Source organism: Trichophyton verrucosum (genome assembly GCF_000151505.1).
Source record: "Trichophyton verrucosum HKI 0517 chromosome Unknown contig01097_1.f1.exp, whole genome shotgun sequence".
Classification (NCBI taxonomy): Eukaryota; Fungi; Ascomycota; class Eurotiomycetes; order Onygenales; family Arthrodermataceae; genus Trichophyton; species Trichophyton verrucosum.
In genome coordinates, this window is record NW_003315168.1 from 1 (window position 1) to 27,237 (window position 27,237).

At 46.7% G+C, this 27,237-nt stretch overlaps 10 protein-coding genes across 10 annotated transcripts; 5 read left to right on the top strand and 5 right to left on the bottom strand.

Moving 5' to 3' along the window:
• Positions 1-1,812: 1,812 nt before the first annotated feature.
• Positions 1,813-2,785, top strand: TRV_07692 (uncharacterized protein; the record flags this gene model as incomplete). The annotated part of the gene is made up of 2 exons (XM_003018242.1): positions 1,813-1,998; positions 2,108-2,785. 2 exons carry the CDS (start codon positions 1,813-1,815, stop codon positions 2,783-2,785), a joined length of 864 nt encoding a protein of 287 aa, XP_003018288.1.
• An 820-nt stretch (positions 2,786-3,605) lies between these two features.
• On the bottom strand, positions 3,606-4,394 carry TRV_07693 (uncharacterized protein; the record flags this gene model as incomplete). Its single annotated transcript, XM_003018243.1, has 2 exons — positions 3,606-4,270; positions 4,385-4,394. The coding sequence occupies 2 exons, from the start codon at positions 4,392-4,394 to the stop codon at positions 3,606-3,608; spliced, it is 675 nt and encodes a 224-aa protein (XP_003018289.1).
• Positions 4,395-4,495: 101 nt separating this feature from the next.
• On the bottom strand, positions 4,496-5,934 carry TRV_07694 (uncharacterized protein; the record flags this gene model as incomplete). The annotated part of the gene is made up of 4 exons (XM_003018244.1): positions 4,496-4,651; positions 4,704-5,554; positions 5,652-5,776; positions 5,846-5,934. The coding sequence occupies 4 exons, from the start codon at positions 5,932-5,934 to the stop codon at positions 4,496-4,498; spliced, it is 1,221 nt and encodes a 406-aa protein (XP_003018290.1).
• A 4,459-nt stretch (positions 5,935-10,393) lies between these two features.
• Positions 10,394-11,529, bottom strand: TRV_07695 (uncharacterized protein; the record flags this gene model as incomplete). The annotated part of the gene is made up of 2 exons (XM_003018245.1): positions 10,394-11,330; positions 11,393-11,529. 2 exons carry the CDS (start codon positions 11,527-11,529, stop codon positions 10,394-10,396), a joined length of 1,074 nt encoding a protein of 357 aa, XP_003018291.1.
• A 585-nt stretch (positions 11,530-12,114) lies between these two features.
• On the top strand, positions 12,115-13,940 carry TRV_07696 (nucleoporin NUP49/NSP49, putative; the record flags this gene model as incomplete). The annotated part of the gene is made up of 3 exons (XM_003018246.1): positions 12,115-12,182; positions 12,399-12,857; positions 12,971-13,940. The coding sequence occupies 3 exons, from the start codon at positions 12,115-12,117 to the stop codon at positions 13,938-13,940; spliced, it is 1,497 nt and encodes a 498-aa protein (XP_003018292.1).
• Positions 13,941-14,416: 476 nt separating this feature from the next.
• Positions 14,417-16,547, top strand: TRV_07697 (uncharacterized protein; the record flags this gene model as incomplete). Its single annotated transcript, XM_003018247.1, has 3 exons — positions 14,417-14,490; positions 14,595-15,156; positions 15,231-16,547. The coding sequence occupies 3 exons, from the start codon at positions 14,417-14,419 to the stop codon at positions 16,545-16,547; spliced, it is 1,953 nt and encodes a 650-aa protein (XP_003018293.1).
• A 692-nt stretch (positions 16,548-17,239) lies between these two features.
• On the bottom strand, positions 17,240-19,431 carry TRV_07698 (uncharacterized protein; the record flags this gene model as incomplete). The annotated part of the gene is made up of 6 exons (XM_003018248.1): positions 17,240-17,326; positions 17,422-17,632; positions 17,810-17,944; positions 18,128-19,060; positions 19,127-19,182; positions 19,249-19,431. 6 exons carry the CDS (start codon positions 19,429-19,431, stop codon positions 17,240-17,242), a joined length of 1,605 nt encoding a protein of 534 aa, XP_003018294.1.
• Positions 19,432-20,066: 635 nt separating this feature from the next.
• Positions 20,067-21,310, top strand: TRV_07699 (uncharacterized protein; the record flags this gene model as incomplete). The annotated part of the gene is made up of 3 exons (XM_003018249.1): positions 20,067-20,311; positions 20,384-20,942; positions 21,005-21,310. The coding sequence occupies 3 exons, from the start codon at positions 20,067-20,069 to the stop codon at positions 21,308-21,310; spliced, it is 1,110 nt and encodes a 369-aa protein (XP_003018295.1).
• An 849-nt stretch (positions 21,311-22,159) lies between these two features.
• TRV_07700 (uncharacterized protein) lies at positions 22,160-22,931 on the top strand (the record flags this gene model as incomplete). The annotated part of the gene is made up of 3 exons (XM_003018250.1): positions 22,160-22,359; positions 22,415-22,815; positions 22,909-22,931. The coding sequence occupies 3 exons, from the start codon at positions 22,160-22,162 to the stop codon at positions 22,929-22,931; spliced, it is 624 nt and encodes a 207-aa protein (XP_003018296.1).
• Positions 22,932-23,800: 869 nt separating this feature from the next.
• Positions 23,801-26,820, bottom strand: TRV_07701 (uncharacterized protein; the record flags this gene model as incomplete). Its single annotated transcript, XM_003018251.1, has 2 exons — positions 23,801-26,176; positions 26,338-26,820. Coding segments are annotated over 2 exons (2,859 nt in total), but the record flags the coding sequence as incomplete, so codon positions are not given.
• Positions 26,821-27,237: the final 417 nt, after the last annotated feature.

Sequence of the window (27,237 nt, forward strand, 5' to 3'; positions counted from 1 at the left end):
CTGGAGGTCAAGTCTAGTCCCCGTCGAATCTCAGTGTCAGTGATGACTTGAAGAACTCGTTGATATACATAACTAGCTGCCTTCCCATTGAAAATTGTATAATTTGTATTTATCACTGTACCTAGACATGCCTCAGTTTTCAGTACAAATTGTTCCGGTACTAAAATTTCAGTCTTTAATCGACACCTCTTTTTTCGAAGACGCAATAGTTGGAATCGATCATCTCGGGAACCAGACTCACAGCTAGTTATTAATAAAATTGGTGTGCAGGAGAAATTACCCCCCCTATATGAGAGACAACTGGCATTAACTGATTCTATCCTACAAGAAATATCACTGAGGAGATAGAGCCACTCAAGGCGACATGACAAACCAGCTTCAGGACCATTCTTCTTTCAGAAATAGGCACTTGGGGACATTTCTGTTCCTTCAAGCCTCCTTAATCAGTAATCGGTAACCAAAGTAAAACGTCATTGGGCCATCACCACTATAGCAATGATGTTACAACCGTGACAGAGGTAAACAAGATCATTAAACGAATAGCTACTAGAGTAGTGAATAGTTATCTTTACCCTATAATTACCCTAGTATCGAGGTCACAACAGTAATATCCGTTTGATCAAAACGTACAAGGTGAGTCAGTTACCATCCGTCCGAAAAGTTGGTTAGTTAGTTATCGGCAAATTGGAATTCGGGGCAGAGGAAGATAACTTATTTTCTCAAGGCTTGAATGGTGATGCAGTTTGTTCCAGACTGGAAGAGCCAAAAGAGTGATCCTACGCGAGTAACTAATTAGTCAGTAGCTTATGTTTGACAACTCACCGTTTTTTCATTATTATTCGATCATGGTAGTTATGTTTAAGCGACGGTCCTGCAGCCCTCTCGGGCCGGGCAAAGGTCGTTCCTCATAGGGTTAGGGTTTTAATATTGCTCAAGAGATCTCGAAGGATTCTAGATTGCTCCGCCATCGGTCTGGAGACAATGCATGGATAAGCTTGAAAGCTCCATGTTACTCTAAATCATCTTTAAGACCTACATGCTTGAAAGCGTGGGGCTTAGTATTTAACACATAGTTACAGCTAGTTGGTACATGACCAGGTCACTGGGGAAATTTCACGTCGCAAGTGCCTATTGGTTCTCTATTGTATTTTTATGTCAATGCTGTAACCGCTGAGACATAAACCCCAGCTGTCATACTCCGTAGAGTTACGCCTCTCACATGGTAGCCGTTCCACTGATGTAGTTAGTTAGATAAGCCAGGTGAAGTGATCGCTGCTAAACCCCACGACTGTCGGCCCGGCAAGATAGTTAATTGTGTCTTTAATTATGTTCCTGGTTGCAATCTCCCCCAAATCCTTCAGACCGATGACTGCAGGTGAGATGGCTGTGTGACCGCTGCATAATAATAGATCGACCCCGCGGCTGCTATAGCTAATGGTATACAAGACCTCCGCTCGATCCCTTATATTACGAACGAATAGATAGCGAAGAATCACATTGGCCGGAGAGGTGGTTATGGATAGCCGAGGCTAAGCGTGGAACTCGGCGGTCTAGTTAAAGTTAATTATTTAACTAACTAGTTAGTTCGTTAGTTAGTTAGCCTTCAGGGGAAGAAAACTGCAAAAGCAAAGGTTGATATCAAAAACTCCAAACATTTTTGAATCCTGCCAATTGGCAAGACCAGACCAGCAGACAACGTATAAAGGCCTGCTCTATCTGCCGCCATGTCTGCCCAGAATGAGTGAGAAAAGACAATCCTGTTTCCCCAACTGATTAGCTACTCCTCTGACCCTCTGCTGTGTGCTCCGAATCATGGCTGACTATAACTTGAACCGCAGACTCCCCCCCATTCGGGCATGTCTCTTTGACATGGATGGCCTTCTTATCGACTCCGAGGACATATATACATTCGTGATAAACCAGATTTTACATGAATATGGAAAACCCAATCTACCTTGGTCTATCAAGGCGCAGCTGCAGGGCCGTCCCCAGCCACAGGTACGCGTTCTATTCTCACACAGTCATTCTGGGGAGCATTCACTATATGGCATAAACACTACAGGAAAAGAGTTCATTCTAATTTACTTTTCTTCCCCACCGTATACAGTCTGGTCAAGTGTTTCAAAAATGGGCCCAGCTACCCATCTCGCAGGAAGAGTTACAGAAGAAAATCGCTGCACTTCAACGGCCTCAGTTCCCAAAGACACAGCCGCTGCCCGGTGTTATGCAGCTGATTAGCAACCTATCCCGCGCCGCATCGAACTCTCCCCCTGTACACATTGCACTGGCCACATCCTCTACTACAACAAATTTCAAACTCAAAACCTCCCACCTCTCGGGTCTATTTTCCCAGTTCCCCCCATCCAGGATCATCGTGGGAGATGACCCCAGAATAGCCCCCGGGCGAGGGAAACCACTGCCTGATATATATCTGCTGGCACTTAGCATTATCAACAAGGAAATCCAGGCAAAGGGTGAACACCCAATCACCCCAGCAGAATGTCTCGTTTTCGAGGACTCCGTTCCTGGTGTAGAAGCTGGCCGGAGAGCCGGTATGAGAGTTGTCTGGTGCCCTTACGAAGGGCTGCTTGAAGTATACAAAACTCAGGTGCCGGAAGTCCTTGCTGGCCTGACAGGAGCACATAAGGACCCCGAGGATAACGGAAATGATACCTCTGCTGTCTCCAATTCAGGCAAGCCAGGCAACCTGAATGATGGCTGGGGAGAATTAGTACGCAGTTTGGAAAATTTTCCGTACGAGAAATATGGAATCAAGGTCACTTGATATCCTATCCCCCTCGTTTATTTCAAATCCTTACGACGACATGACTTCAAGCCCTTGCTTGCTAACTCGGTTAATGAACCGGTAAATCCGTCCAAATAAGAGGAATACCCTTCTTCACCATTTATCATATCAATAGACCAGATCTAAAAACAATGCATCCATCATATTGCGTAGAGTCTTGCGACGTTTGTCTAGATGGATTAGATGCCAAATATCATACGTAGTACTAGATCAATAACTGGCTGGGTTTTGTTTCTTGGTTTTATTTGGAAATCTGGTTTCGGTTTCATTGTAACAAGGGCAATAGACTCCGGCTGAGGAGTTCTTGAAAACAAGATAGGAGTTGGAATTGATGCCAAAAGGAAAATAGAGAAGAATGTCTATCAAATTTCTCCAACTCGTCGAGAATGGACAACGCCACAAGCTATCTGGAGTCGTGCGTTGTGAATATACCTAGTCAAGTACAGAGGAGATGTCAAGAGAAGGTGTGTGAGGGGATATTCTCTGAAAATTCTAGTCGTTGAGATGACCCAGGGTGATTAAAAGAAGGAAATTTATAAGACTTGGAATGATAGTACTCCGTAGAAAAGAGATGTCCATTGATCCCGGCATACCCTCTGAGGCGTTTATTATTGTCATAGTCTGAAACCAAGGGCTTGGAAATGTTGTAAGAAATTTGACAATGGTCCAGAGAGTAAAGCTATGTGCGAGGATATCGAATTGAGGAATTTGAGTAAGGACCCGTATAAATGCTATGATGTGGGAGCATTGTACTGCTCTTGGCGATAACAAAACGACACTTGATGCTTACATTATTGTTTCAATGGCGCATCTTCTTCAAGGGGCTTTCTGGACGGTCGGAGGTGTCAGCAGATCTTTTCCGAGAGGGCTTGCGTGACTTCGGTTGACATGCATGAGTAACTTCGCCAGAAACTGACGGCGATGGAAACTGAAGCACTGCAGATGGCATGCTCGGAGTTCTTGGGGGATATGGTGAAGCTTGGTTGACATTAGGATATGTCTGATCCCAAGGCGACCTCGGGGGAGAAAGGATATTAGAGTATATCGGACTAGCCATGGTATTCATATTGGCCGGAGGTATGTTGCCGGCTACTCCACTTTCAGGAGTACACATTTGATCTTGGCGGAAGCTGACGGATGATCTAGCCTCAAAGTTCCCAACGGGGTATGTGTGGTAGGCTGGTTGTGTCCCGGATGAAAATTGCTGAGTAACCGGTGGCTGTAAACGCACCATAGGACTGGTGTGAGGGCTCGGTTGATGAAAGGCAGCAGAGAGCTGGCTCAGATGCTGCTGAACAGTTGGAGGCATTTGTTGGTTCACATATGCTGGGTTAGAGGAGCTGCTGCTGGCCAAGGCTTCTTGTTTCGGGGTAGAGAAAGGGCTCGCAAGGGGGCGTCGAGCTTCATCCTCAGCAGCTCCGTCATCCTCGGCAGCTCTCTTGGCTATGACCTTCTTGCCAGCATCTATAGTCTGCTTTTTCTTCGCATTTAGAGTCTTATTGGAGTCAACACGCTGTTTATATATCCGTCAGTTATATCCGCTCAGTCTTGAATAGAGTATATGTAAGAAATTCTCACACTTAAACATGAGTTCGGGTCATCCACGAATTGGAGTAGATAGTAAGGGTCTAGCAAATGACGGCAGACTGTCTTGCGGGTCTAACAGAGAAGGTTAGTTAGCCTGGGTCGTCAGAGAGCAAGGAAAAAGTATCGAACCCTCAAAATTCTAAGCATATCGCCAAAACGCTCTGCGAAGTTCTGCTTATTCTTTCTAGTTTTGTTTTTCAAAGCTTCTTCTTCTGGTGTAAGGAAAGGCCCAGCTTCTTGTCGCACAATACAGCAATCCTAATAGGAGTCAGTTCAATGTTATATTTTGACAAATATAAGATAAACGTACTAAAATGTTCCAACAGCATATTTCAATCTTTCTGTCACTAAATTTTTTAGTCGCAAAGGGCTTAATCATTCCCCAATTATCTGTAGCGCATTCAAAACTCCTCATAGCCTTTATAAGTTTGATAACGCACTCCTGCCGCTCATAGGTAGTTCGTGGAATGGTAGGATCAAATGGCATAGGCCGCCTATCTGGGCGATAGTCATTGGCTTCTTTTGAGGAGGAAAACTGCAGGGTGACTGTATCGCTAGGGTCTTTATAATTCTGCCTTTCGTCCTTGATCTCAACAGGACCATCATTGCGGCTTGGATCATTCTGGAGACTCCATGTCATAAGCGCTGGTCGGGCTATGGCAGGGTTTCCAGGAGCCTGGTCATAAGGGGGCGATGAGCTGTACACATTGGAAGTAGAATGGCCAGTGGCTGTTTGCAAATCTTGAGTTACCCCAGGATTCATGTTATTCTGATTTGGGTACGGTTGTGGGGGCTCAACTTGCGGGCCGGCAGTATAGGCTGCAAATGCTTCGTAAAAAGTCCGGTCATCTACATTCTCAGTGTCCAAATCTGCATTGTGATCATGCGGTGATTGCTTTAGCTCTCCAGTTCCATCTGTAGTAGCTGACTGAGGTGTCCGGAACTGCTTGCTCGATTGAACTGGACTAGTATTGTAGGCCACTTCAGAAAAAGATGAAGCCTGGGCGTTCTCAAAATTATGTGTCTGAGGGTTCTTTGGAGCTAGATCGGCGTCACACATCCGGTCTGGTGAGCCAGTCAGGTTGAATAAATCATCGAATTCAAAGAGGTTATTGTCTGTAGTTTGGTGCTCCTGTTGCTCCTGTCCCTGTTCAACAATTTCTATAAGAGCCAATCGTCAGGTGTTAATAATTCAAATTCCATAGTAGTAGTGTAGTCTACCATATATGAAGGATAACTTATTGCCAGGGGAACATACCTTGACCACCTTCAGCATCTACAGCATTAGTTTGATTCTCTGCTTTGAATTCTAGTTCTGTAGATTCCTCGCCATCGACGGCACCCCCTTGGTCATGCGAAGGGCCGGACTGGTCAATATCGTACCTACTCAGGTAAGGGATAAGCACAGACGGACGCTTATTTAGAGTAATAATATAGCTTGGAATAGCCTACGCATAGTTATGCAGCGCCATCAGACCTGCTACGTCATCACTTGCGAATTTTGACATGTCCTCTCCGCCGAAAACATAGGAGTGATTCATTTTTTGGCTGTCAAAAAAACACGCTCATCAGCATGTATCCTCGGACATGGAACGGAAGAAAGCTGCTGATGGTATTTAACTTGAATACGGGCTATAAGCTCACAGTATTCAGGGGAACAGGTCTAAGAGCTCACCTGAACTTTCTGAGGAGATGGAATAACTAGCTGGGCGAGGGCCTTGCTTCTCGACCGTAAGAGTTAGTGAGTTATTGGGATGTCAGTGAACCCGTTAGTCGACAAAATAGCTCGAGCCGGTTGTCGCAGACAGTGGGAACAGGTATCGAAGCGTGCAGACAGGCAGTTTGAGTGAGTAGTCCCGATGAGAAATAGAGAAGTCAGGCAGTGGATAGCATCAGAGCTGTGGAAGCAGTAACGTTGGTACGATGAAGAGTGGTGAAGAAGATAAATAATTTGGAGCTGGAAGAAGTTTGAAGATGAAGATATAGACGTGGTCGAGGGGGTTCCATTGTCTAGTTGACCATTCACTGTCTGAACGGGCTGCCACTCCCGGATTTCCGTCAGTCGTGAATGTAGACCTCACATCGCCGCCGTAGACTATGGGGAATCGTACATTAAACCCGCCTACCTACGCATGCGTAAGTTCCCGAGGGTGAGTTATCAGATCCTCAGTTCAATGAATCAATAATAGATCAATAGCCGGGTACCGGGAGATCCCTTCGAGTACCCAAATTTCAATAAACATCTCGGCCAGCTGACATCCATTGACAGGTATTGTGCAAAGGACCTAGGTCAGCGCTGCACTAGAGCAACAAAGAGGTTCAACTGCCCCCATATTTGAGCAGTTCTCACTTGCAGCGATTCGTGCGTCGACATTTGACTAGCTAATACCAAAAGCGATAGAATAATTGCGTGCTTTGAACAATAGGATGGCTGCCTGTGCTGCTTTTTGTTGAGCAAGTTCGTCTCTAAGCCGGTGTCAGTCCCAGATCAGGGCTTCATCCGCATAGCGCAAGGCAGATCATTAAGTTGTGTTAGCGAACACGGTACACTCTGAGACTTGGTAGAGGTTGTAGCAAGTATTAACCTCTAATAGTATCTCGATAAGAGGTTAGTTATATCTCGAAATACTGGCATCAGGTAGACAATCTAACAAGGGCTGAGGTCTTCAGAAGGGTATCATCCGGGGTTAATAGAGTGAATCATGCTGTCTGCTTCTGCTTCTGATATCTATCACTAGCGAGAGCTCAAACCGGCAACTCTTACTCTCTAGCTAGTGCCGTTTTTCCTGCGACAGGAATTTGATGCTTCTGTTGTGTACGATAAACGAGGCAGGTTAATTTAAACTCTTTAACTTTCTCGTCCACTTCCGGATTAGGCCACAGATCTCGCCGCTTTTCCTTCTCGCTAACTCACACCGGAATAGTACAATAGACAGTACTATAGAGTGTAAACTAGTATACCTGAATACCCGCTATGACTTCCTCTAGAGATTTATCATGAAGGGCGTGAAATAAATATTATTGAAAGCTGACGTTGGTTTAAAGTAACCGCGAGACGAACTCGTTAACTAGTTAAGTTAACCAATTGCCTCAGATTACTAAGTAACTTGTTAAGGGGCGTTGCCACAAAGTTAGTTACAACTAAGTTAACTAACAAGTTACCCCTTCGATACCCCTTAATTTTATCTAGCTTAGGAACTCTATTGCGGATCTGGGAGTTTGGTGAGTAACCGGAAGATATGGCGGGATTCCATGTCCATGCATATAACTATATAACTATAACTTACGGAGTATATATGCGCACTTTACTCTGTAGTTATGTGGTTGAGCGAACTCGCATTATTTTTTCCCTTTCCGCCCATCTCCTTCTGGTGGAGTTGGTCAGTGGGAATATATAACACTGTCAGGATATGTACAGTAACTAACTAGCTTAGTCAGCCCACACCCATATATAGGCGCTGCAAATTCTGCCTGTAACTACACCTTAGCAAGCTCATCGTTATCACCAATTCAACACGGTTATTCGTTCGAATCTCTTTAACCAATCATTTTCAATTTTATGCTGCTGCCAATTTAACAAATATCCAACTAACAAATATCCAACTCCAATGCCTTGATACCTGCCTACGGTACTCCGTACGCGCAATAAGGCGTCAATAATCAACAAGTTAACTAACCGACCAGCCTGACTACCTTGATAGCACTTCGAGTGCTTAGAATAATCATTCACCGGAATAAAGGGGCTGAACACGAAGGACGACGAATGACGGCCGCATTAATTTGCCTCCCTGTACGGGGTACACGGGGGTTATATATACCCCTATGAGTATGGTTCGCGTCCACGGCTAGCCCACGACAAACTTGGATGCTTGAAGCCAAGTGAGTTGGCAGCTACCAACTCGCCCCAACAGCATGCTGGGGTATAAATTCGGAATATGTGGAAGAGAAACGAGATAACACCAGAAGAGGAGTATGTTCTTCTCAGACTGTTGCTGAACCCGCTTCATCATAGGGCAGACAGGATCATCTATGCACTGTTATACCGTATCCATTATCAATACTTGAAGACAGAGCCAAAAGGGTGAACCCACAGTAGTGGACAGTAGGGTAAGCTTTTATCTTTGGTAGCTTCTTACCTCATAAATGGTATCAAGCTTCTTGGCCGATGATTCTAAGGTTTCGTCCAGTCTTCCGGCTTGCCGCTGTTGGTTACGCCTAAAGTCCCGAGCCTTCACTTGCCCTACACCCTGGGTTTGGAGCATCAGAGTAACTGGCTACTTACCACCTGAATGGGGAAACTTATAATAACTGCCGGGGTTCGCATCTGGTTCTAAGTTAAAGTAAGAAAACGAGAGGGTTTGACTACCTAGCAGTCAATTGGAACAACTTCACTTGATATAACTTTGAAACGAGTTTTATCCCAGTCGACAGTAACGGTGTGTACCAGCTAGAAGAGGGCGCACAATCCGTAACAATTTACCTCCGTTTGCCACTGCACTTTCAAAATACCCGGCTCTCGTCCATGCTAAGATAGACGATGGCGTCACCGTTGCAGTCAATGATTCCGCAGACCGCATTGACGAAGCTGCAGAAGTCCTGCGATTTGTGTGCGGCATCGAAAGTTGAATGCACAAAAGAGACGCCAGGCTGTGCTCATTTTGCTAAACCAGACCATCCATACGTCTACAGTACCGTGAAATGTGCAGGCCGTACCTCCGGAAAAAACGATGATGGCAATGAAATGACGACAATAATAACGACGTTGAGCTGCAGTACCGGCGGCATTGAGAGTGACGGCATCTCGAGGTCCTATATTCACGTCCCGCCAAACAACCGATACCGCCACCCACCTTCGGCCCAACGACTCTAGGATATAACGACCCTGACAATTTGGCCAGGGCCAAGGAATGTCCGACGTAGAGCCTCATTCCATCCGATCCGCAGGAAGTTATACCGCACCCTCTTGCAACAGGATGCTCAAGTTGGCCTAGCAGCTATGGTCTCATGTTCCACCTTGGTCTCGCGGTATGTTTGTGTATCATGCAGCATTTCCGACTGCAATTCAGAAAACCCTCTTCACTATATGATAATCTGGACTATACGTGGCTATCTCGCGAAGTATCGTCTCCAGCTGCACTAAGTACCCTGGTTTCTAAGAAGCAGCCAGATCCGCACTATGCCATTGGTATTTCCTATGCTCTACGCATACTAGGTGCGATACAAATATTATGGCCTCGCTATATATTAAAGAGTATCTCTAGCTTGGTTAATTTCACTTCCTCTCCTTACCTATATTAACCTCCTTCAAGATTTGAAAAGAAGGCCCGTAGAGAACCATATAGATGTAGCCTAGAAGGCTATGGCTCATAACTATATGTTACATATAGCAGGTTCAAACCTAGAAGAATATAAGGACTTCTTTCTCTTCTCTCGAATAGTTCTTCAGGCCTAGAAGGCAAATGAAAGTAGTACTCGAGAACAAGGCAGGATACTAACGACTCTAGATATTGTATTAGATATCAAGTAAAAGATTTATTAAATAACAACAAATTTCATGGGTAATACTGACACGTCAAACACTCTTAATGAAGTCATGATAATAATGGGAAGCTAGGGTTTAACTTGGATTCGCTGAAGTACCCTGAGTTATTCCAATTCAATACTATAGAGGAGCTTTTAAAAACTAACTAGAGTATGAAGTGTAGTATCACTACTCCTGGTAGTTATCTCAATTGACTAACTTATTCATTATAACTGTTACGGTATAGTACGAAACCCTGTAGTAGGGACCAGCACCGCAAATGTACAGATTGAGATCGGTAAACAGAAGCAGTCAAGTTAATGCCCATATTCTTAAGCTATTATCCACTTGACGTGCAGTTCGGCCCACAAATCCCAGTTCATCGGTGCTGCCTTCGGGGGAAGAAGGATACTGTTTTTGTCCCGAGCACGTAGCCAGGACACCCCCCGCTGGATGGACAGCCGTACTCGCTATAGGGTCTAAATCCATGTGTCAGTTAGCAGAGTAGATGAATATATTCGGCTAACTATCAGGGAGAGAGAACTAGACTTACCGTGATGGACCTTCTCCTCCCATGTTGGGCGTAATCCTCCTTCAGCATGGCATGGCTGTTTCCACATCCGCGCGGCACCATCAGTTCCACCAGCCCAAAGCTCCGAGGACCCATTGATGTCGATAAATGCAGCGTCTAATCTTTGGTTTGTATCTGCTCCTCTGCCTTCAAGCCATCCCACGAGTTGTCCTGTTACCCTGATATCATATACCAATGCCCCATCGCTCTTCCTCTCCAGAACGTATAGGTATCGGCCGCAACGGCTCCAGAGAACCTGCGTCACACCATTGCCACCGATTATCTTATCTGCAGCGGTATCTGCGATGCTAAAGGTCGCGATAGTGTCACCAACTCCATTATCTCCGTAGAGGCCGATCTGTCTGGTAAATGTGCCCACAGCAAGTATTCCACTGCCGCTATTCTCAACTGACATTGCTGAAATTATCCCTTTCATACCTACGCCTCCTCCTACTAGCTTTTTTCGCTTACTTGGGATAGTAAGCAACCTAGAAACTGGCCCTTCCTTTCCCGGTCGCGATATATCAAACAGACAAATCATACTGTCACATCCAGCCAAGAAATGTGTGCCGCCAAGGCTAGGGGGGTATAGAAGAGAGTGGGGGGTTATAAAGGCCTCTGTTGTTGGTGATATGAGGCTATAAGACCCAAGGAGTCCAGGGTACAGGGCGGAATTCAGCCGGATGGGGTGGTCCCTAAGACCAGAAAGCAAACAAGCAGTTGACGGATCTTGTAGCTCATAGAACGGGTATAATTCCACTGAATAGATAGGTTCCTTGGAGGGAATGGTGTGATACGGCTGAAGGATATGGGGCTTATCCCGGTCTTCTAGAAGATCCGGAGGCCTTCTCATAAATTAGCAATACTAAACCAGGCGAGGCTACTCTAGCGATACAAAGAAACATACAAAATAAATGATCGTAAATGGTTATCAGCCGAATTGGTGATAATCGTAGTTCCATCTGGGGACCTGAAGTGGTGAGCATTTTGTTTCTTAAATAATTCCACGGATAAGAATAAGAGGACCTCCTTACCACTGGGCATTTTTAAAGTAATTAGACGCCAACCATTCACGAGTGCCATACTCTACAGACCTGTCTGTATCTGCAAGCTCATCACTGCTGGCGTAGCAGGCCACACATTTCATCCCTGGTCCATCGTCGATTGAAGATTGCTGCATGGCCCACACTCCATTCACTTCCTTGCATCATATATCATGCCGCACAACATTATCCCGAGGAGAAGCCGTGGGTGCAATGTGATATAGCTGTAACTAGGATTGTAGCTGTAGCTGTCGTTGTAGCTGTGGTTGTATCTGTCGTTGTGGAAGCTGAGTTGACGTTGATAGAAATGATCGATGTTGCCAAGACATCTGCCGCCAAGACATCGCGAAAGCTCCCAAAAAGCAAAAGAAAAACAGCTTAAAAAAACACATAAAAAACATCTCGATCAAAAGGATCAACTTTGCATATTATTTGCCAGAAGAGAAAAGAGAAACGAAGGGAGGATTAGGCCAGTACTCGGCGACAGCATATTCTCTTTCCTCCCGGCGTCCTCCCGCGCGCCAACTTATGCGATAACCGGTCCTCTCCTTTTGGGCAAAAAACCGAACTCCCCTGCCCTGTCACCATGTTCTCCCAGAAGCCTTCCACGACCGGCGGCTTGACAGTGAATACCTCCACTGCAAACTCACTATTGTAAGTCAATCAGGGCTGGACGTCTAGCTGCTTTGCCTGTTTATGTACGCGGTTTTATCTTTGATGAAGGACTACTCGGAGAGTCGTTGTTTACTCTGACTGCCCATCCGCATCATACCAACGGCGAAGCACCTACACAAAGAATAGGACTAGATCTGTTCATAGAGTCTAGAAGAGGCGAAGAAAAGATACTTATCATATTTGGCTTGCCTATAGTGGCGGAACACCCCAGACGGCAACGACGTCAACATCGGCCGGCGGGCTCTTCGGAGGCACCCTAGGAGCCGCAGCGACATCGCAACCGCAGTCAGGAAACTTGTTCTCAGGGCTAGGGGCCACCGGAAGCCAGACGCCACAGAAGAGCCTGTTTGGTGCCGTTGGGAGCAGTGCGGCTACCACAGCTTCAACACCGGCAACATCCCAACCAGCGTCCGGAGGCTTGTTTGGAGCCTTGGGAACATCACAGCCCCAGCAGCAGAACACGCTCGGCAGCGGCTCACTATTCGGCAGGACGACAACGTCAGGCGCCCAGACACAGCAAACCACTGCAACAACCAGCGCGCCATCGTTGTTTTCCTTGGGTACTTCAAACGCTAACCAAGCACAGGCAAAGCCATCTTTGTTTGGAGGAGCTACACAGACTACGGGAACATCAGCAAATACAGGGGGAATATTGTAAGTGTCATTGAATTCTCCCGTTTCTTTTTCTTTTCTTTCTTTTCTTTCTTTCTTTTTTACACGCTACCCAATTCGTGTGCCCCAGGTTAACGTATTTCTTACATATTCAGTGGGAACACCGTCCAGCAACCGCCTCAACAGCAGCAGCAGCAGGGCCCTACCTTATCTCTATTCCGAAACACAACTGGGCCATTGAAACAGGACCAACCAACTGGAACAAATGTTGTATCGGGCGTTAAAATTGACGTGTCCAACCTCGTACCTACGACCAAATTCGAAAACTGCAGTGACGAACTAAAAAAAGAAATCGAAGCCATAGATACCTTCATTCTTAATCAGATACGGATGTGTAACGAGGTATCAGACCTGCTGCCTACTATATCTGCCCAGGGGGCGATGATACCCAACGACGTTGAATTTGTACAAGGGAAACTAGACACACTTCAGGAGGCCCTCGAAAATGATGCTAACGGCATCGAACATGCCCGTAACCTTGCAAAGCAAGATGCAACGGAAGCGAGACTGGCCTTCCGCACTCTAGATACGCTACTTTTACCCCTGCAATACCAACCCAGCCCCGGTGAGCGATGGTGGCCAGCTGGCCAACAAGGTCAAGCAATGTCCAAACATCCACTACGGCCCACCATTGGGCTTCGTCACGGCGGGACCCTTGCACTCCCAGAGGGGATCGAGGCGGATTCTACTAATTCTTCGCAAAATGAACCCGGAAGCCTCGTTGATTATTTCTCTCAGCGGACAGACGACATGGGCTCTGTACTCGAGGAATATCGGAAGAACCTAAAAGAAATAGAAGACCACCTATACAATGTTGAAGATTCCCTTCAGCGGAAGATCCACGCCCTGGTTTCCTCGCGGGGCAGAGATAGCGGAAGCATCGCGAATACACAATCCTCCCGTGTGCGGGAACTTGCTGCAACGCTGGGAGATGTTGAGACTGCTATCCTAGGTGTCGCTAGCAGAGTTGGCACTGCTAAAGAGGAGGTCCAGGAATTAGTTTTGGGTCCAATGGGAGTTAATGGTACTGGGATAGGGAATGGATGGCAACCCAGAGCGTACTAACGACTTGCTATGTCTCAATGCTATGTTGTTCTCTTTTTGATCTTGTCTTTCTCCCTTTCCCGTTTCTCCCTTACATCGTGTTAGCATTCGCCACCTCCTTAACTTGCCCTCTTCTGCCAACGCAAATCCGCTTCACAGGTAGACCAGGACCATTCAGTTCTAACCTGCAGCTTTGGAATGCTCAACGCCGTCCAGCCCGTTCACCGTACTTTATCTTACGTATATCAGTCTGTATTTTACTCTCCGCCTTTTCTCCAGGGTACCCGACCTAAAATTCCATAGAAAAGATGCACGTCTAATACTGTGTGTGCAGAATCTTCAGCTATACTACCCATCTCTGTCCTCTTCATATTTCCGAGCATTGTGGTCAGCGCGTTAGTGGCCAGGTTGAGTGCCGCCTTTTGTGTTGCTTATCGTCCCAATTTGACTTACGTCGTCCACCGACTGACTATTAAGCAACATCATCTGCAACTTCCATGCTCTCTTATGACAACAACAACTTTCATCAGCAAAACACCACCGAAGAATCCAACAGAGGAACCAATACCAAGTATTTATCGGCGTTCTCAACCTTATGGCGCCAGGCTCGAAGGAACCGTCGTTGCTCGAATATGCCCGTTATCACGGAATCGCGTTGGAGCAAGAGATATTTAGTCACAACATGGCCCTTGATGGACTTAATCCACCCAATTCCCGGACAATGAACCATAGTGAACTGCATTGCTTCGTGGAAGACGACCAAAAGGGGGCCCTGGAGTCTATACAGGGTATTGATTCTGCGAAAATTCCCCTTACTAGAGCTAGCAGTGAATTGCTATCCTATGTCCTCAGGCTACATAAGGAATATATGAACACTAATCCTAGGACTCTTTCGCATACCCTTTTACCAGACTGGTACAAAGTTGAACAGCTGAAGATATCTTCATCTATCCCTGAACAAGGCGCATCACGGGGTACCATATCAGCGTTAACGTTCTTAATGCGTGATCCGTCGAACCTGCAAACAACGTTAGAGAAGCTCAATGTTGAACCTGATGAAGGACTGGAATTTCCAACTCTGTATACGGACCTGAAGGACAAGATTCTAGCGGAAGTTGCAGGTGAAAAGCTCGTGTGTCGTCCCACAACAGCTTCACTCATACTGGAAACTCTGAGCCATGAAAAAGTGCGCAAGTTGGAATATCAGAAACCAACCTACCATCACCAGCCGAATGATGTTTGTTCCCATCCATTCGTTACCAGACCATGTGCCAGACTTTTTTTTTAACTGACGTGACGCGGGCTGAATAGAAACTAGAAAATTTCGAGCTGTGTCCACGCATAGAGAAGAGTAAAGAAACCAACCATAGCAGCGTTGTTAAAAATGCTACAAATACCGGTCGGCAACTTTTGCCAGCTGTACCGCGAGGTCCTCTCCTGCCGGGTCTATTCTCAGCCTCCGACAGCGTTTCCAGCTTCATTGAAGCTCATGGGAAAAGACCGCCCTGGAATAACAATAACATGTCCAATTCAAAACTCCATAGCTTTGCCAATTTCCACAATACCAAGGTACCTGACCAACAGTTGCAAACAGCTGAGTTTCTGATTCCGCGAAAAACTTCACCCGAGGCAGGTTTATATACCATTCCCCTTGACGAACTGCCCACTACTATCAGCTCCCAAAAACCCATGGTACTCTTTCTGTCTACAGACCTCCTAAGAACTCACGGGCCGCTCGTCCACAAACTGGAAACCCTCTCAAATCCGCCTACCCTGATTTTTCAAGACCACTCTACACCCCATTCATATAATATGGGCGAAGGATTATGTTTGCGAGATGCAGATATAACACTTTCCCCCACGGTAGGGATGCTTTTGGCAACTACCATAGATTTCATGCAGCTACATCTGCCAGGACACTCTATTCAACTTGAATCCGATATAAAATTAAACTCACCTTTCCAGGAGAAAATATATCGAACTTGCAAGAAGTATGACGAACTTTATATCTTTACTCTCCACCATGCGGATCCATCAACTCCCCTAGTCTCAGTAAAGCAAAATACGTTCAACGCAATGGCCACAATTGGCGCCTTCTGCAACTCAATGAATATATATTCAAAAGTAAGGGTGCTCAATGTCACTTCGGACGTCACAAATCTCGCTCACTGGGTTATCAATCTCGGGAAACGTCATCAGAACTTGGTATTACAAAGTGATATTGAACGCATCATTAGCGGACTCAACGGCTTGCCTCCACAGCGTCACTCTGGTGCCTCTGATCTTGAACCTATATCCAGCACCTTAGACGAACAATTTCTTACACAATGCTTAGCATTGAACCATTTTGCTGCTGCATTAGTTGTTCATATCCTGCTTCCTTCACTGGAGCAAACCCAAGAAATAGACCAGGGGTTGTTGCTTACGGCTAGCTGTCCTGACGAGGAGTCCACTACATTTCCGGTGAGCAAACGGCTCACCATCGGCCTAGGTCGTCTTATTGATGGTAAGCCAGAAGAAAAGGCTTATGCTGTATACTTGCTTGGAGAACGAGCTTTCTCGCGAGTAAGGGATCGCAGACGCCGTATGCTTCTCAGCCCATTTGTACCAATGCTAGTTAGAGAATAACGATCCAGTATAACACATCCAGGTTTGGATCAGTCTGCTTGATTACTCAACGTCAATAGAGACTAGAAAGCAGTTATCTATATCCATACTCCCTTATGCTGTTGGGAAATTTTACAGATAAAAGTTATTTAATCAGACACAAATATGGAGATGGAACAAAGACGATAACCCGAATCAATGTTGAGGGGAGATATCCTAGCATGCACACATTCTCTTCCGGTTCTTGTACCCGCAGGCGATATGTAGCAGAATGCCACATCGGGATCCAAAAATGAGTCATCTGCTTGTATATAAAGTAGATAGCGTCAGGCCTTTATATCCTAACTTCATTCTTCAAGTACATTTACTCCAGTTTCAGATCTCTTCATGTGGATGAAAAAAATGAAGTGGGCAAAAAAAAAAAAAAAGTAGCAAACACCAAGGAACAGAAAATGGAAAGAAACTCCTTTCGCTGGCTCTCTTTTGCTATCTTCAGTTGGCCAGGATGACCGACTCCGTAAGTCCGATGGATGTTGCATTCGTTATATTACATATTATTGTACAGAATCGGTCTGAACAAGCAATCAGTGGGTAACTATGTGTAGCCGATTTCGCGTGTCGATTTGGTTCAAAGTCCCGTGGACCATGTATATTCACTCTCTGAACTTGGCCAACAGCCTATGGAAAGATAAGTTAGTTTCACCACGAGAGGTTTACGGCGGAAGAATTATATCAACATACTCATGGTCTCGGAACAAGGAGTATTCTTCTTCTCCAAGCTTTACGGGGCTTCCTCCAAACTAATCAATAGCAATGCTTGTCAGCACTTGTCACACAGGCTTCCAGAAAAGAAGGCTCAACTTCATTGAGACCAATTAACACAGTATTGACGCACCTGGGGAACCAAAACCCGGTCACCTGGAGCAACGTTCATGGCAATTCGCTTGCCGTCCTTGTCCAGAGCTCCAGGTCCAACGGCAAGGACCTTGGCCTCGTTGAGCTCCTTGACAGAGCTCTCCGGAAGGAAGATTCCAGAGGCAGTCTTCGCTTCAGATTTGATACGCTGGACCAAGACACGGTCGAGGAGAGGAGCGAGGTTCTTTACGCTGCGAAAGGCCTGGATATACGCCGAATTGAAGCTTGATTAGAAAGGTACTCCAAAAATGCGGAGACGGAACAGCGGACTCACCATTGTTGACGTCTATAGGGGATGCAGAGGCAGAGAATATTATAAAGCAACGATTAAAAGAAAAGATAGGTAGCGAATTGAACGGATTGAATACCTATAACTTGTAATTGCATCAAAGTTGAAACTGGAGAAGAGAAGAAGAAGGAAGAAGTTTTTGTTTTCACCTTCGCGATTAAGGGAAAAAAAAACCCCCAAGAAATTTCCAGAAAATATGCCAAGACAACCATAGCTTGTTATCGAAAACGGTTTAGCGCTCTCCAGGCCGAGAAAGGCAACATGTTTATATCAGAGATGGGGGAGACAACCACGGAGGAATACACCTAGCATTATCCCATTATCTCATAGCTGGTGGTGTGCAGGGCTGGATAATTTCTGCAAATTTGATGGGCTATCTATTTTTATCTCGATCTACCATCTTCGCATGCCCTTCCCCCTTGCACCAGGATTGCTGTACGCTCCATGCTGGTCATAACTCCCGTATCCCATCTGTTCCTGCCCGGTAGCTTGTCCAGAAAAGGCTTGTCCACCAGCCTGGCCTCCATACCCGGTTTGAGGCACCTGAGGGTTACCAGCGCCAGGCTGGCCACCTCCCATCATAGCCTGTGCATGTTGCATGAAAGTCATTGGGTCCATTGATGAAGGGTCCATGCCTTGGGCCATCATGCCGGCAAACACTGCCTGCATCATGTCCGGGGAGAGATCTGGCATCCCAGAAGGCATCCCCGGCATGGCATTCTGTGATCCTGGCCCAGCTGCTCCTTGAGGAGGGCCGGGAGTACCTCTACCACCCGTTCCTCCGCTCCCTCCGCTCCCTCCCCCGCCAGCCACCGCTCCAGGTATTAGTCCAGGAAGAGGCGGTGCTGGGTCGCCTGGTACCGGCATTCCCGGCAGGCCTCCAGGAAGACTGAGGAATGCCTGCATATCCTCCATCTGCGACTTTTGGTCGTTAATGTCTTTTCTCAGGCTTTGCTGCTTGAGGCAGTAGCTTGCCCATGTGAACTCGTCAAACCCATAATTGAAATAATCATTGATATCTGAGCCGGGTCTTCTCCAAGGCTTATCGTCTTCCGTAGGAAAATCTGAATCTAAATCCGTAGAAAGAATCGGTTTGTTGGTTGAAGGGTGGACAGGGTTAGCCGATACATCGATCGTCGACGTATGGTGAGCCGGATATGAGGACCCTGGCTTTTGAGGAGCTGCAGATTTCGTGGTGGCAGCAGGAGTTACGGACGGCGTCCCGGGCTTTGGAGTGGGGTGCAGTGTTGCACCTTTGGAGGCTGCACTGGCAGGATCAGTTGCAGATTTTTGGGGTTCGTTTCGATGCGCGGGATGGCGAGAAGTTTGTCTGTTATGATTTTAGTAACCGCTTGGGTCTCACCAAGATGCGTTTTTCGCTTGGGTAAAATCTTACGTAGTAAGCTCTGCAACTACCTCTGGGGGAGCTTCAGTGATGATTTTGAAATCGTCCTACACATAGCTTGCGGTTAGTCAATTGAACGAGCATCAGCGGCAGAACAGTCTATTGGCGCATACTTCATCGTCTTCTTCTTCTTCTTCTTCTTCTTCTTCTTCTTCTTCTTCTGCCTCCTCCTCTTCGTGGCCTTGTCCTTCTGTCATGCCTATGTCTCCGCTTTGGTGCTCTGTGTTCTGAGCTGCAGAGGAACCAGAAGGCGCTACATCTGTCGGATCGTAGAGATCATCATCATCTTCCTCCATGGCTGGCGTTCGACCGAATAGTCACCACGGCAAAGTCAATGTTTTCTTGAATGTTCTCTTTCAATATGATAAGGTATATCCTGCGCCAACAGGATAAACCGTACGCTTTGGTGGTGGTATCGCGTAAATAGAAATACGCCTTGATCCAAGTCGAAATACCGAGCTCCGAGGCAACACTATCTCGTTTTACGCACTGCCACGCTGGAACTTAAGGACGACTCGTATGCGCTTCGGTAACGAGAGAAATGGGCATATCCTGTAAATCTTGCAGCCATTGAAGGTTTGATGCCTTTGAGCTCGAGGGAGCTTGTCAAGGTCACGTGCTTGATGAAGTCAAACTTCCGTGTTACTTATTAAGTAGATAGTTGATTCACGTGACAGCCAAGTGGGCCCGACTAGGTATTTTATCTTGCTTGGCTCTCACTAACACGGACAAGATGACGATTACGTAAGGCCGAGAGCTGGCTACCTGGACCTCACGCTCGGTGTCCTACCAGAAAAGCCGAGATGGTTCTTGAGATACCTCTGTTAAAAGATTCTTCAACCAAGATAACATAACTTGACTGCCAAGCGACTTGGATACTAGCGGGGAGAATAGAGGCTCGTTTTGTCGGTTTTTGTTTCGCACCAGCGTGATGTCTGCACCCTCCGAACCGCCTAGTAGGACCTCAACGCCTCGGTCTTTTACGAACCAGTCGACCACCGCAGAAGACCTCTTTAAGTCGCAAACAGTTGGCTTGGTGAAACTATCAGATTATCGAAAGAGACGAGCAGAAGTTCTTGAACAAAAAGAACGAGAAGCACACGATAAGTCCTTAGGCAGGTTTACCCCCGGGACGTCCAGGAGCGGCACACCATCCGCAGGAGACAAGGCAGACGGGTAAGTGAGATACAGTCACATCCTACTTACTTTTTATATCGCAGGATATGCTTGCTAATTGTCAAAGTGCAGTGAGCAGAGTGATGAGCCGCTGAAGAAGAAGAAGAAGAAAGTTCGAGCCCTCGCAAAGAGTAAGCTTTCGTTTGGCAATGATGAAGATGAAGGAGAGACTGAGGATACACCCAATATATCTCGCGATCCAAGTGAAAGAAGGTCTCGGTCAGGCACGCCGCGCGAGTCGAGCCCAAAACCATCTCGGCGATTAGCTCCAAACCCACATTTGACACTTCCTCGACCGAAACTGGTAACAAAATCTGCTCTTGAAGCAGAGTCAAAGGCGAGGGATGCTCTCTGGCGAGAGTTTCTAGCCCTCCAAGAAGTAGTCAAGGCGACTGAGATAGTGATACCGTTTATCTTTTATGACGGAACAAATATACCGGCTGGTCAGGTTACTGTGAAGAAAGGAGACCCTGTATGGTTGTTTCTTGATCGGTGCCGAAAAGTCGGTGCAAAGCTAGGGCTTGCGGGCGCTGGAGGTGCGGCAAGGGGACGAAAGGACCACCGCAGAGAATGGGCTAGAGTAGGAGTCGACGATCTAATGTTGGTTAGAGGCGGAGTCATTATCCCACACGTAAGCTTCCTTTGCTGGCCTGGTTTCTTTTTTTTGGTCAACTGATGCTAATACCGTTCTAGCACTATGAGTTTTACTATTTCATTGCCAATAGAATATCCAATTTCTCCGGCAATGGCGGATTACTGTTTGACTACTCAGATGCTGCGCCGCCAACTTCCTCCGATAATAACAGCAACGCAACGCCTGTGCTCGAAGGGAAGGACGCAGATCCAACCCTTACGAAGGTTGTAGATAGACGGTGGTTCGAACGTAACAAACATATTTTTCCAGCAAGTCTCTGGCGTGAATACGAACCCGGACCCGAATTCGAAGAGAAGATGCGTGGAGTCCGACGGGACAACCAAGGGAATGCATTCTTTTTCTAGTAGAATTCCGGCGTTCGTTTGTATGGCTGCTCATTCTGCTTTCTGCACGGAGTTGAGAGAGGGGGGAAAGCGGGTGCATCATCTTTGGTTTGGTTATCGGCTTTTCTTCCCAACTACTTATTATACCCCTCACATGTTTCTGCTTAACGAAGAAACTTAGCGTGTAATTCTTGCCATCTCTATATACCCAAGCAGAGTATTCAAACGCTTCGAAAGCCCGCAGAAGAAAGAAACGGATAAAAATGTTCTGTCAATAAGTTACCTGGAAGTATTGGATGGACGAAAAAAAAAAAAACACGTGATCATACAAGTTGGTACTTCCTAATAAGGAAACTGTGACTTTTGTGTTTTGCATTTGTTTACATCTCAAGTTTTGCTTCAACTTTTGCATCTTCAGATCTTCGCTCTGCCCCATTACTAGTGAAGGATTCCTGTTGTACACTCTATGCTTCAGAGTGCTTTCTATCTGTGATGGCTCAAGTTTTGGATTTCAGTTTGCGTTGTAACAACCTAAGTTGCCGCACAGCTTTGACAGAAAAGGCCGTAGTTACCACTTGCTCGTGAGTTTTGAGAGCCTTTTCATGCTTTCCGGGACTCTCTGACATTCTCTATAGCCACATATTCTGTCTCCGCTGCGCGAGCCAAGGGGGGCTATCCCAATCACAAACTACGGGTAGACAATGTCCAGCCTGCCAATCAAGCCTCCCAAACCCGGACGACGTGGTTTCTACTATCCTCACCCCAACAGAAGATTACAAAACCAGTGTTTTGAGCGGACTCGACCCAACTACCATAATAGAATGCGCTGGGAGAGCTTTGTCATTCTGGACCTACCAGGCAACGCAGGAAATGTACGGCTCCCACTTTCCGTCTTGGTGTCTCAAAAACTCTGAAAAAGCTATTAAACAGTTGACTAATTCTGTCCAGATTCTACCAGGACCATTTGAGCAAGACATTAAGAGAGAAATGCAGTGTAATGGGCAAGCAGATGGATCAAATGGCGCACGACGCAAATTCTGCTATAGAGACCCTCCAGCATCGGATATCAGGTACGACCATATGTGTATGCCACCTTGGATGTTATGACTATCAATCTAACTATAGTATCTTTTTAGAACTTGAACATGGCCAGGAACAGCTCCAAAAGAAAAACCAGGAACTTGTTAACGTGTACAGGGATAAATGCAAGAAACACGCACAGATGACGAATCTCTATAACTTACTGAAGAATCGTGCCATTCGGTCTCAAATCCAAACTGCCGTTTCCGATACCGTTGCTCAGACACTCAATTCATATGGAGCAGTCGATAATACCCAGCACGCTAGTCTAGATCCACAACGGCCTACTACCAGCCTCACCATCTCTCGCATGAGTGATATCAATCAGTATAACAGGGCAAGCAATGATCATGACTCTAGAGTTCCGCGGCAACATAAAGGGGCCTTTAACCATCGTGATGGAACCATGATGCCTCCTCCCTCTGTGATACCAGTATCCCGAGTTGGTAAGTGTCGTTGGTTCGGACTTTTCCTTTGAGCCCCATCTTACTCCAAACCTAGTAAAAAACACTCTTCCTACACCTCGACATCGTACAAAGCTACCACCCCAAACCCAAGTTAATAATCGCTCACCTCAGGATCAGCGAGCACCTAGAGGCACATTTCGCAGCCCCCAATATCGCTCGGTGTTAGGTGATCAAGTGAACCAAGTAACTGGTGGCAGTCATAGCTCCCACGGGCTCGGAGCTGGTATGAAGATAGGCCGGTCGGCGGATGCCTCATTTACTCATGATATACTATAGTGATTTCATTCTCATGATACACTTGACATTGCAACATATTTTGGCCTGGCCTTTGTTGTTTGGTAGCCCTCTATATAGCTAATGTGTACCCCTTATTACCCTATCTCAGCCACAACCAGTAACGCTACAGACTGGATAGATAATAATTGAATATATTACATATATTGTTTAATTGCAAACAAAGCTTAGGGAAACCAGAGATGCTAATCAGTAGTAAATAGAACCTTCAGTTAGTTAGCTAGTAGGATCATTTTTGTTAGCTAACAAAACTAAATGCTCATATACCACGAACGGGCGGGCCTCCGCGTGTCTGCCCCATTTGACCAAATTGTAGATTCGACCAGCTATTACGAGCCGGAGACCACGATATGTGGAGAGCAGTTGATTAGGTGTCGATTACAATGGGTATCCATATTGTTCATTGGTGCAGCTTTTATCTTTTGACCAAATAACAGGCTGTTATTACTATTCAGGGTAAATCATGCGAGGTCAGCCAATGCGTAGTAGGTCTAGACGTGTCTTTAATGATATCATTCAACTAGAAGTTGTCACTGAAAAGGTGTCAATACTTCTGTTTATGAGAAAGCTATCATATCAGAGAGATAGACATGTTGTAACCATTTGGTAACATACTATTATGGGGCGCAGTAGGTAAGCTCCTGTGTATATAAAAATGGACACGGCTAGCCTACGGAACCCATAGACGGACAAAACCAGTGACTTCTTGACGGCATGTCACACAGCTGCTGAAATTATTCATGGCAAGACTTATCCTGCAATCTTCGCATATGCAAAGACAGCGACATGGCCATGTTATGATAGCTCTTGGGGAGGCCTGACATATGACACATTGCGGTCCATCTGGCCCGAGGCCCGAGGCGCCGGTAGCCCAAGTCTGCGAGTTTTCTGACGTGAGAGGGGGAATATTATTTTGGCTAGTGCCTTGCCTTCGTTCAAGAATCAGGTTCTCCAAGATTTCCAATTCCTCTTCCATCGTAGGACGGCTTGACCGCCGGCTCTCTGCTGGCCAACATGCATTCGATGAAGTCAGGATTCTCGCGCGCTCTACATCCAACTGTTGTCGGAAACGGCGCCGTGTCATTATCTTGCCTTCGCTTGAAGCTAGGATGTGCGCAGATAATATGCGGGCCTCATCTCTGGTCTCCATATCCTTGGGGTCAAGCAGGCGCGCTAAGGATGTCATGTCAATCCTCTCCTCTGGCACTCTCGATAAACCCGGGAAGGGGTTGCTGGGGGTTGGCGTCCGTCGGCCATCAGAGTCGCAGGACTCCCATTCGGTTTCTTCAGCTGTTGATGTAGATGCTACACTTGTTGTATCCCAGTCCTGGGGCGGGGGAGAATAATCCTCCGTCATATCTTGATTTCCCCAGGAGCCACCAACCTTCCACCAGTTGTAAAGTTTGTTGTCGAGATGCTCCTCCTGCGATTCGCCCCATGACTCGCTAACCATCATCTCCCTTTTTCTCATTTCCTTTTCCACGTCGAAGTCGTCTGTTTCCGGCAGCTCCAGGACGCCTTCATCCGTCAAAATCCAGAAATCTAGCGGTGGGCGGATTGCCACTTCATTTGTACTGCTAGACTGTTGTCGAACGCCCGCAAGATGCACCAGCCATTGTGGTTTTAGTGGTAGCTTAAAGTGGTCCAATAGTCTTACCAGCCCAAACGCCCACCATCCTGCCAGCATATAGAAAATTGCTTTGAAAAATGCAAAGCCATGATAACACCTAGTTGGCCCCCGAAATGCTCCTACATTCCCCAATCCAGATTGTTTCTTCATTGCCTGAGAGCTGGATTGCGTCCTTTCAAGCTTTTTCTCTTTGCCATACCCACTTTCCCATTGTCTTGGGTGATTAGGAATAGCGAAGTCAAAGTTCTCATCAAGTTGGACGTCATCGCCCCGCGGAAGGCATTCCTGGCTGCTTTGATCCCTTCGAGATGTAAACTCTGCAAGCCTATCCTCTTCCAACCATGTCATTTTGCGTACTTTTACACTCTTCCCTTCGTTTAGAAAAACCGCGTCACTAGCAGCGGATAAGGCGGCATACCCTACCCTAACAAGAGTGGCATAGAAATCATCATGCATCTGGAACCGGGTATTCTGGATCTGGGTGGAACTTTGCATGTTACCATGGGCAATAGCAAGGCGCTCACGAAATGAGTTGGGACGCGGAAGGTTGGATGGAAGAGAGTACGCTGTCAAAAGAAGGGCAATAGTGTATATTGCTAGGCACGTCAATATGCCTAGTAACATGAGAAGATGAGGAACAAATCCCACGATACAGACTGTGGGAAAATTCAATAGGCCAGCGTGATTGCCGTCTAGATATGATCTGAGGAAACTCCAGACCATGAATCCCATGAATGATAGTCCCCATACAGTGGTGTTGATGAGCCGATACTGGCTCTGTTTTCCAAAGACGTCTAAAAGGTTCGTCGCTAGACTATTGCAGCATGCTAGCAGCGCAATAACTAGCAGTTCGGGAGTGACGTTAAGTCGTTCTAGGACACGTTCTTTTGAGAATAATGGAACGGTCGATGCTCCATCCCCAGTGGCGGCACCCTCGACTGACACGCTGGCTGTAGATTTGGTGATTCCGAGGAATTCTAATCCAACTGATCGAACAATTTGGATCTCCGCCTCTGCAAATGCAAGGGAAAGTTCAAATATGGACATACCGCCCTCCGTAGCAAGAGGTTTCCCTTGAAGTGCGGCAGATAATGTATCAATGAAATGGCCAAAACACAGTCGGAGAAATGCCGGCCACAGGAGAGAAAATGAGCCATACGTGACACCAGGTCCTGGGGACGTAAAAGTTGCGCTGCATGATGACTGCTCCGCCTCCCATTGCAATAAAGACGAACTTAGGTGATATAAAAATCCTCCTTCACCAGCATAGTCTAGCCTTGATTGTTTCCCTGGTTGGTCATACCGGAATATAGAGTATTGTGGGGAAGTCTGGCAGCGAATGGCGCGGAGGAGCTTTAGAATCTGTGTAGCAAACAGGACGATTGGGATAATACGGAGAATAAGGGTTGTATGCCACTTTAAAGTCACTTGGCGACGAGGAGAAGCATAAACCGTGACGCGGTTCAGAATCAATGCCTGTCCAATACCAATCAGCAAGGGAAGATCAAATGAAGGTCAACTCTAGGGAATGACCAGGCAATAATTAGCGGGTTAAGCCACAAATTGAACCTACATACCACTACAAAACATGCCAGGGACCACCTTGTAGTCATGTAGTTGAAGAATCCTCCAAATTTCTTCAGCGAAGGTATGAAGCCTCCCATGCTGAACCCGGAGGCGGCCTCCGTCGAAGCAGCAGAGCCTGCTGCAGCATCGCCTGAGAGTGCTCCGTTCGCACTGGTACCAGTCATAGCAGCAATAACGGCTGCCGCAGCCGCAGCATCATCACCGGCCACATCTCCGCCTCCGATACCAAAAACCCGAGCGAAGCCGTCTAGGGCCGAGGAAAATGCAACATCCAGGCCAACAAAGCGGATAAGTTGACGCGGTAATGTAATTATAAACACCTCCGCATGATAGACAACGCGAAACGGTAATAGAAGGATGTCTCGAGGCTCTGAAGGTAGAAAGGCGTGCCACGTCTCGGTACTGTTGATAGCTTTACTCATAGCGTCCGTAGCGAGGGCATCTTTGTCCGCAGCCATTGCGAAGGTCGTATTCTGCGTACACAGTACTCTGGCAGCTATGCTGTAGACCTGCTAGTGGAAGCTGTAGAGGCAGCTCTTAGTAGAGAAAGGACATGGACTCATAGCTCTCGTCGAAGGGAAGCCAATATCTGAAGCCAGCCAACGACTGTAGAGTATCAGCCACTGTCTCGTTGAGGTCAAAGTAGATCGGGCATTTAACGCTGCTCCTGCAGCATTATCGCGAAGTCCGGGGTAGCAACCTCCGCCGGCACTTTTGGGTGAGTATCCTGGATATGCGGGTTCGTCGACAGTGCACGTCGGTGCACCGCAGAGTAAGTCACGTAAAATTAGCGGCTCCTGGCAGTAGCCTGACTCTGTGAGACTGTCAAAGCTGCTTCTTTTAGTCTGCTCTTCTTCGTCGCCTTTTTCTTTTTTCTTTTTTTTTTTTTA